This window comes from Talpa europaea, assembly GCF_964194135.1.
Source record: "Talpa europaea genome assembly, chromosome: 2".
Taxonomy (NCBI): domain Eukaryota; kingdom Metazoa; phylum Chordata; class Mammalia; order Eulipotyphla; family Talpidae; genus Talpa; species Talpa europaea.
In genome coordinates, this window is record NC_140068.1 from 88,060,457 (window position 1) to 88,070,182 (window position 9,726).

At 52.4% G+C, this 9,726-nt stretch overlaps 1 protein-coding gene across 3 annotated transcripts; it reads left to right on the forward strand.

Annotated features, from left to right (window-relative positions):
- Positions 1–6,130: 6,130 nt before the first annotated feature.
- Positions 6,131–9,555, forward strand: DLK2 (delta like non-canonical Notch ligand 2; the record flags this gene model as incomplete). Of its 3 annotated transcripts, none has more annotated exons than XM_084228611.1 (5): positions 6,131–6,206; positions 6,458–6,521; positions 7,456–7,586; positions 8,041–8,185; positions 8,817–9,555. In XM_084228611.1, the coding sequence occupies 5 exons, from the start codon at positions 6,131–6,133 to the stop codon at positions 9,553–9,555; spliced, it is 1,155 nt and encodes a 384-aa protein (XP_084084737.1). The 3 variants fall into 3 exon arrangements, with proteins under 3 accessions (XP_084084737.1, XP_084084738.1, XP_084084739.1); XM_084228612.1 differs by having other exon boundaries at positions 7,456–7,577; XM_084228613.1 differs by having other exon boundaries at positions 7,456–7,577; positions 8,134–8,185.
- Positions 9,556–9,726: the final 171 nt, after the last annotated feature.

Here is a 9,726-nt window from a genome sequence, read left to right on the forward strand (position 1 = left end):
GAATTAAGCAGTCATGGTTGGTATATAACCAAACACATGTTGGCCTGTGCTCTCTGGGTTTTGCCTGCCTTCAGCATGCTCTCAGGGTCCCAGCTCAGACAGTGTTACCAGTAGGACACATTGACCAATTAATCTCTTTCTCTCTGGGTTCCGTCTCTTTTCATTACCCTTGTAAATATACCTCTTTTTTTTTTAAGATTTATTTTTATTTATACGAGAACCAGGGTACAGGCCAGATGTGCAGGAGGATGAGAAGATTCATCAGAGACAGAGCAGGGAGCAGAACAGGCAGACTGGCTGAAATACACTGCTGAGGGGAGCAGCGGGCGAGACAAGAGAAGTCTGCTGCGCTATGTGGGTTGCTACCTGGCGGCTGGGGATCAGAGGCTGTGGATTGCTTCATAGTGTGGTGCTTAACCCCTTGCCCCACCAGGGAGGCCCATTTGCTTCTATTTTCTCCATGACTTTGGAAGCAAGACCACCAGCAGAGTGTGGAGAAAGGAAGAGGGATTGGAGGTTGGAGGAGAGAAGGAAAAGGAAAAAGCAGCTGAAGAGGTGGGAGAACACAGAGAACAAAGGAAATGTGGTCCACTGGTGGTCAACATACAGAATGTTTGAGGGTCACATATTTAAGAAAGACCAAACAGGGCCTCCCCAGTGGCGCTGCGGTTAAGCGCTGGGTTGTGAAGCTGCCCGCAGCCTCTGCAGGGCCTGTTCGATCCCCGGCTGCTCCCCGGCCACCGGAGGAGGGTCCCACATGGCGCACAGACCTCTCCTGCCGCCTGCTGCTCCCCTCAGTGGTGTACTTCGGTCCTTCTGCCTGCTCTGCTCCCCGCTCTGGCTCTGGTGAATTCTCTCACCCTCCCACACTTCTGACTGTACCCACTGTTTGTATAAATAAACAAATAAATAAATAAATCTTTAAAAAAGAAAATAAAGTAGATGGTCACAGGGTGACTTTAAAAAAGAAAGAAAGAAAGAAAGAAAGAAAGACCAAACAGCTTGGAGGTATGTTTTTTTTTCCCAGGCAGATTCACCTGTCTTGGGTGCATGTTGGCGAAGGCACAGCAGTCGGGTTTTACCAGACAGGTATGATGTGGAGGGACCGGGGAGTGGTATGTGCAAGGGACTGATTATAATGATGAATCATAGAATCAGAACTGGGTAAGCAGAAATGGATAAATGTGATGGGTGTAGGGAATAATGAAAAGAAAGTAGGATTAATAGATAAGAGGGTCAATTTATTCATAGGAGGCACAGTGTCCAAAATCCTCAATATTTTCAGCAGCTCACAAAATGTTTCCATTTCAATTTATTTTAAAATCAGAAGATGGGCCTCCCCTGGTGGCACAGTGGTTGAGCGCTGGGCTGCAAGGCTGCCCGCAGCCTCTGCAGCGCCCGTTCTCTCCCCAGCCTCCAGCAAGGGTCCCACCAAAAAAAAAAAAAAAAAAAATCAGAAGATAAAAATAAACATAATACAAATAAAATGTCTATATCAATGTAGTCATAAAATAAAATTCTTGATATTCTTTGTAGAGTAAGTGGCCTATGCAGGTAAAGTGCATATGATTCAAAAAAGTTTAATGTGATCCTTATGAGTGATTCCAGTGAATCCAAATTCAATATTTTTTATTGCATTTATAATGGCAAAAAGTACACACAACATAAGTACCCAGATTTGGTTGAGTTCAGGTATGACTGAAAAGATTAGAGTTGGTAATAGAAAAGTAGGATTCTTAAAAAATTCAGATTATGAGGCCTTCCTGGTGGTGCAAGGGGTTAAGACACAACCTATGAAGTTATCCACAGCCACTGCAGCACGAGTTCAAGCCCCAGCCAGGGAGCTACCCACATGGCGCAGCAGACCTCTCCTGACTTGTCCGCTGCTCCCCTCAGCAGTGTGTTTCAGTCAATTTGCCTGTTCTGTTCCCTGCTCTGTCTCTGGTGAATTTTTCACCCCCACACCTCTGGCCTGTGCCCCAGTTCTTGTATGCATAAATAAATACATCTTTTTTTAAAATTCAGATTATGACATATGTAAAGCTATTGGTAGGTAACAAGATCTAGGTTGGAACCATCCTTCTCATTGGAGAAGAAGAAATCAAAGAAATGGGTAGTTGATTGTGTTGGTTATCTTGTGCTCCATTAGTAGTGAATTACTTCAAAATGTAGTGACTTAAAAGAACCACATTTATAGACACAGGGTTTGGTAATATGAGCTGGGCTCTGCTGAATAGCTCTTCCCTTGGTCTTCCCAGGCTCACGCGTGTGGCTGCAGTCAAAGGGAAGCCTGACTGGGACTGAGTAATATGACTTCATATGTCCAGTGGCTATTGGCCAGCATGGTTCTCCATGAGGCTTCTCACCTTCTACTAGGCTATACCAGAGTTCTCCATATGACGTGTCCTAAGAAGATAAAGGAGAAATCAGCAAAGTCTCTTAAGGCCCAGACTCTGAGAATTCACACAAGGTCAACCACACATTCTATTAGTCAATAGTCAAAGTAAGTCACATGGCCGGCCCAGATCCCAAGAGTTGAAAAACAGATTCCATCTTGTATTGGGAGGAGCAGCACAACCATTGCAAAGAGTCAGTGTGGAACAGGAAAGCAAGGACCATCTTTGCAAACTATCATCTTTATAGGGAGAATTGTCTATGTGGTACTGAATCATCAAGAATCACCGGGCCTTCCTGGTGGTGCAGGGGTTAAAGACAGTGCTATCAGCTAATCAGCTATCACCACCCACTGCAGCACTAATTCCATCCTCATCCCTGGCCAGTCAGGGAGCTACCCACATGACATAGCAGACCTCTCCTGCCTCCCCCACTGCTCCCCTCAGCAGCGTATTTCAGTGGCTCTGCCTGTTCTGCTCCCCACTCCCTCTGGTGAATCCTCTCACTATCCCCTCCACCCCCACACCTCTGGCTTACACCCCAGTTTTTTTTTTTTAAAGATTTATTTTTTATTTATACAATAGGAGGTACAGGCCAGAGGCAGGGGAGGGTAAGAGGATTCACCAGAGACAGAGTGGGGAACAGAACAGGCAGATGGACTGAAAGCACTGCTGAGGGGAACAGCGGGCGAGAGAGGAGAGGTCTACAGTGCCCTGTGGGAATCTTCCTGGCCGGCCGGGAATCGAACCCATGCTGCAGAGGCTGCGGACAGCTTCACAGTGATGAAGCTGTGCTCAACCCACTGTGCCACTGGGGAGACCCTACACCTCAGTTCTTATATGCATAAATAAATCAATCTTTAAAAAAAAAAACCAAGAATTTGAGGTGGGAGTGGAGAGAATGACAAGCCAGGTGTTAAGATCTTTAAAGCATGAGGGAGTAACAAATGATATATAGTCTGCTGCCATCGACTTTCAATGCTTCAAACATCTTGATTGTTTCATAAGTAAATGTCAATGAATTTCATTAGTGAAAAGGAACTTCATTTTTCACATCTTTTTTTTTTTTTTTAAATAGAGGCATGTTTTTATTTTATTTATTTATTTATTTGTTTGTTTTTGTTTATACATGCACTGGGTACAGTCAGAAATGCGGGAGGGTGAGAGAATTCACCCGAGCCAGAGCGGGGAACAGAGCAGGCAGAAGGACCGAAGTACACTGCTGAGGGGAGCAGCGGGCGGCAGGAGAGGTCTGCGCGCCATGTGGGACCCTCCTCTGGTGGCCGGGGAGCAGCCGGGGATCGAACAGGCGCTGCAGAGGCCGTGGGCAGCTTCGCAACCCAGCGCTCAACCGCTGCGCCACTGCGGAGGCCCCATTTTTCACATCTTTGACTCAGATTTTATCTTAAGGAAGTAATCTAAACAATGGGAAAATTTTTATGCATGAAAATTTGTGGTTCAACTATCTGGAAGCTGCATCTCTAATACTTAGGATGATGTCAGGCACATAGTAACACAGGTACTCAGTAAATATTTATTGAATTTATAAAGACACAAAAGTGAGTTCGATTCACAGCCAGGGAGCTACCCAACGGCACAGCAGGCTTCTCCTGACCCGCTGCTTCCCTCAGCGGTGTATTTCAGTCAGTTTGCCTCTTCTGTTCCCCACTCTGTCTCTGGGGAATCCTCCTACCCCAGCTCTTGTATGCATACATAAATAAATCTTTTTTAAAAATTAGTCCAGGGCCTCCCTGGTGGCACAGGGGTTAAAGACAGCACTATGAAGCTATCCCCAGTTCGACCCCCAGCCAGCCAGGGAACTACCCACATGGCGCAGCAGACCTCTCCTGCCTCTCCTGCTGCTCCCCTCAGCAGTGTGTTTCAGTAGATCCTCCTGTTCTGCTCCCCACTCTTTCTGGTGGATCCTCTCACCCACGCACACACACCTCTGTCCTGTACCCCAGTTCTTGTATGCATAAATAAATAAATCTTTTTTTAAAAGTAGCCCAGGGGATCAGTCCCTGTGCACTCTGTCTGGGGCATTGGAAAGTTGCTCTGCACGAGCTAAACATTCCTCCCTCTATGTTTTGAACTTAAAGATGGTGAAATCTGTACCTGAAGGATTAGGGGTGGGCAGTGGCTTTCCTGACTTCGGTACTCTAACCTTGCTCTAACAAGAAACAGTTCCCTGTCCTTGCCTTGCACTTTCAGATGTCCTTGAGCCATCAGCTTTAGGGAGAATCCTCCCACACTCCCCCCACATAACACTCTCAATCCGAGCTTTGGGTCTGGGCAGTTGACATTAGCCTGACGTCTATAATGAATATGATCTGGAACACAGAAGTGGAAACTTGGGGGTCATATAGAGTCAGGGAGACAGCCCAGCAGTGGTCACGGAAAGGAACGGGACGGGGGAAGGAAAGTCAGAGACTTGGCGGCGAGGGCACCGGGGGTGGAGCTGAGTCGATTTTGGAAGGCTGTGGAAGGCAATAAAAAGAAGCTGAGGGGCGGGGAGAAGAGCGGACAGATAAGCAGTTGATGTAGGATTTACAAACGGAGGAGGCGTGGACTGGTGACAGAAGGAGGGCGGGGAGCCGCAAGTGTGCCCTGAGCGTGCCCGGGATATATATGAGAAGCGTGATGGGAAGCGGACTGGTAAGAGCAGGGATGGGGCGCGGGCCCAGGAAGCGGGGGTGCAAGATGGGAGAATAATAGGACTGCACCTATTGGCCGCCACTTTACGGTCTGCTTCCATACAGACTCCCATAATTTTCTCCTTTCGTTGAAGAAAGCGAGGTTCGCGAGGTTAGGAGGCAGGGGGGGTGGGAGCCGCGGAGGCTGGGGCGAGCGCTGGGGCGAGGTGTGCGCCGTGCGTCGCCGCGGGGTGGGCGCCGGGCGCGGGCAGACAGCGGGGCGGGCGGGCGGCAGCCTAGGGAAGAAGGGAGGAGGCGGGCTCCGGGGGCTCACGCCGCCCCTGGCAGGCAGCCCTAACGCGAGCGTGGAGCAGCCGCCGCGCCGGGTCGCCTGGAGCGCCAGATTCCCGAGCACTGGGCTCGCGTGGCAGCCGCCTGGGCGTCTGGCCCCGAGGCCCGGTAGGGGCGGCCCCACGCCCGGGCCCAGCCCCCCAGTGGAGCCCGTCGGATCCAGCCTAGCTTTGCGCCCGGGGGCGCGCCACCTACCAGTCCGAGGTGAGGACCGCGAGAGCCAGGGCGCGCCGGGCGGGGGGCGCTCGGGGATTTCAGGCCGGGTGTCGCGGCTGAGCCGAGTGCGGTGGAGAGAGGAAGGGGTCACGGGAGCGAGTCCTGGGCAGAGTGGGGGAGGAGGGGACGGAGACCGCTCGATGCCGTGAACGGCCCCCCGCGTCCCCTCGGTGCCCGAGTCCGCCCCTGGGCGCCGCTGCCAGCCAGTGGACTCCTCCATCCGACTGCGTTCACCGCTCCAACCCATGCAGCGCCCTGACCTCGCTCCGCGCTGCCCATCCTCTGCTCCTCACCCGGCGGGCTCCCAAGTTCCTGTCTGCAATCCCCTCGCCCGCTTAACCCCACCCGACCCCGCCCTCCCGCTGCCCCCACCCCTCTTCTGTCCTGACGCCCCTCGCGCGCCTCGATGCCTGTCATGAGGAACCCGCATCCTAGCCGCGGTCTCCGCGTCCGGCAGTCTCCCAGCCCGTGTCGTCCCACAGGTGTCCGCACGTCCGGCCTTTCATTCGTCCGTCCCACCTGGGGCCGGCGCCGACCATGCCCAGCGGCTGCCGCTGCCTACATCTCGTGTGCCTGTTGTGCTTCTTGGGGGCACCGGTTCAGCCTGCCAGAGGTGAGCGCGCCCCGGGGCTCAGGTCCCGGCCCGGACCCGCGGTCCCTCGCTTGCACGTTGACCTCTGCCGGCCAGAGACGGCACTGCAGCCGCTCCTACCCGCGGGGCTGGAGAGACCCAGGTGGTTCCTTTGGATAAGATGGATCTCTTCTTTCCTGAAACCCCCTCCCCCTCAATTAATGGAACTTTGTATCCTCTCCCGAACCCCGCATCTCGGAAAGCCTCACCCCTCCCACATCAATCTCTTGCAGCCGATGACTGCAGCTCCCACTGTGACCTGTCCCACGGCTGCTGTGCGCCTGACGGTTCCTGCAGGTACCTCTCCAGAACACGTGTTCCCAAACCCTTTGCTCTCCATTTCCCAGTCCTTCACACCACAGCCAGGTGAGGCCTCTGGGCAGAGTGTCTAGGGCCTTAAGACCTTACAGATCACTCCTTATTCGCTGAGGGCCAGCCTCTCCCCCATTCCCACCTCCCCTTGCCTTCTTTTGCTTCTAGTTTATGTCTTCCCATTTCTTGACTCTCCCAAAGACTTGGAGGATCCAGGAATTCTGAAACATACCAGGAGAAAGACCTGAAAGAAGCTTGATAGTTTGGAGGTTGGGATCTACAGCAGGGGGAGATAAAGGAAAGCTAAAAAGGGACTTGGTTTAGCCCAGAAAAGAAAGGCAGCCGGGAGGGTTGCTGGGGAGAAGCACTTATGAAACAGGATCTTTCTGGATGCATTTGAGTAATTGACTCACTGGGGTGGGGGCTGGGCAAATTCTGTAGTAGAGGAAAATGTGTCTGGACATAGGAAAGAAGCTGATACGGCAAGCTGCTGGAGGAACTAGGGGTTTTGCCACCCTCCATCCTTGGGGGCTTTTAACAAATCAGTCAGGCATTTGTCCTGGAATCAGGGAGGGAACAGTCCTGATGACCTTTCAAGGTCACTTTTGAAAAAATGTTTTTGAGTACCTCAGATGTGCCAAGAGTAGTGTTGGAGGCATTTACAGACATCTTACTTAACACATCCCTGCTAGGTGTATCCCCAATTTACAGATGAGAAAACTGAGGCTCAGAATGGTCAAACTGCAAAACCAGGACTTGAAGGCTGGTGTCTGAAGGTCTGATTCTATGTATGCGTCCTATGACTACCTGCTTTCCCTTAGGGGCTGTTACATGTCCTCCTGTGTTCTAGAAGCTCTGGTCCTGCCTCCTGCATTTCCTCACATCTCCTGATCCCAGACTCTGTGCTTCTCCCCATCAGGTGTGACCCAGGCTGGGAGGGACTGCACTGTGAACGGTGTGTGAGGATGCCTGGCTGCCAGCACGGTACCTGCCACCAGCCTTGGCAGTGCATCTGTCACAGTGGCTGGGCAGGCAAGTTCTGTGACAAAGGTAGGAAGTAGAGGGTAATTCTTGGGCTGGGGAGCCCCATGTTTCTTGGGAAAACACCCCAGCCATATTTACTGAGCTCAAACCCTCAAAAACCCATGGTATTTTATCACTTTAGACTTTATACCTATCTGTGGTCTGAAATAGTCTGCAACATAACCCCATGAGATAGGCCAGGCAGCTGCCAATGATTGTACTTATTTTGCAGATGAAGAAACTGAGCCCTACAGATGAGATACAACTTGCCCAAAGTCACTCTCAGACAGAATCAACAATGCCAGGGCTAGGAGACTCATGACTCCGAACTCGTTTCCCCTCATTACACCACACCAACCCTGGGGTTGGGCTATAGTACAAGCCACACCCATAGAGCTTGGGTGGGGCTCAGGGGTGGGGCTCAGGTAGAACTGGGTGCCACATATAAGGGATTACCCTGAACCTTCCATCTCCTCAACAGATGAGCACATCTGTACCACACAGTCCCCCTGCCGGAATGGAGGTCAGTGCATATATGACGGGGGTGGCGAGTACCACTGTGTGTGCCCCCCAGGCTTCCATGGGCGTGACTGCGAGCGCAAGACTGGACCCTGTGATCAGGCAGGGTGAGTGGGACCTTAAATGAGACTCTGGGGATGGGACAAGGACAGAGGCAGGACAGTTGAGAGGGTGGTGGATGAAGTATTAGGGATGAGGGTTGGAAGTCTCATATGGGGGCACCAGAGGATAAAATCCCAGCCTGCCAAAGTGTCCCAAGTCAGGATTTTTCAGCTTTTTTGTACCACTGAACCATTTCTGTACAAGGAAAATTGTGGGAAGGGTGGGCATGGGGAAGGTGAGGATGCCCTCACCTCCCAGGAGCAAGGGAGCCAGCATGCAGCTCCTAAGGATGCCCTGTACAACAGTCTGCAGGATGAGTGAGGAAACAGGCCTATAGGGCTAGACTTGTCCTCATTTCTGCCTCAGGTCTGTGAACCTAGAGGATAATAATAGCACACTTGCCTCGAGCCTTGCCTTTAGACCAGGCCCTGTGCTAAATGCTTGTCACTAGATTATCTCATATAACTCTCACAATTTGGGAGACTGGATGCTATACATACTCCCATTTTTTGAATGAGGCCTTGGAGGGTCCGTGACACAGCTGGAAAGGGAGGCAGTGTGGCAGCAGTAAGGTTGCTGGCCTGAGCTACCCTGCAGTGTATGTCAGTATTGATGTCCTCTCCCACCCTACCTCAGCTCTCCGTGCCGGAACGGCGGGCAGTGCCAGGACAACCAGGGCTTTGCCCTCAATTTCACGTGCCGCTGCTTGGCGGGCTTTGTGGGTGCCCACTGTGAGGTGAATGTAGATGACTGTCTGATGCGGCCCTGTGCTAATGGTGCCACCTGCGTGGATGGTATAAACCGCTTCTCCTGCCTTTGCCCTGAGGGCTTTGCTGGACGCTTCTGCACCATCAACCTGGATGACTGTGCCAGCCACCCATGCCAGAGAGGAGCCCGCTGTCGGGACCGTGTCCATGACTTCGACTGTCTCTGCCCCAGTGGCTATGGAGGCAAGACTTGTGAGCTAGTTTTACCTATCCCAAACCTGGCCACCACAGCGGACATACCTCCTCTGGGGCCCACCTCAGCTGTGATGGCACCTGCCACGGGGCCTGTGCCCCACAGCGCAGGGGCTGGTCTGCTGCGGATCTCAGTGAAGGAGGTGGTACGGAGGCAAGAGGCTGGGCTAGGTGAGTCTAGCCTGGTGGCCGTGGTGGTGTTTGGGGCCGTCACTGCTGCCCTGGTCATGTCCACAGTGTTCCTGACCCTGCGGGCCTGGCGCCGGGGTGTCTGCCCCCCTGGACCCTGTTGCTACCCTGCCCCGCACTATGCCCCGGCACGCCAGGACCAGGAGTGCCAGGTGAGCATGCTGCCAGCAGGGCCCCCCCTGTCACTTGACCTGCCCCCTGAGCCTGGAAAGACCACAGCACTGTGATGGAGGTGGGGGTGTTCCGCCCCTCCTCACCTCCACCTCTCAGACTCGAGAAATCCTCACCACCCCTCAGCTGGGGTACACATACTGAGGGAACTCAGCCTCATAACAGAAATATTATTTTTTTAATACACAGAATGTAAAATGGGAATTTTATCAAATAAATCTATGAAA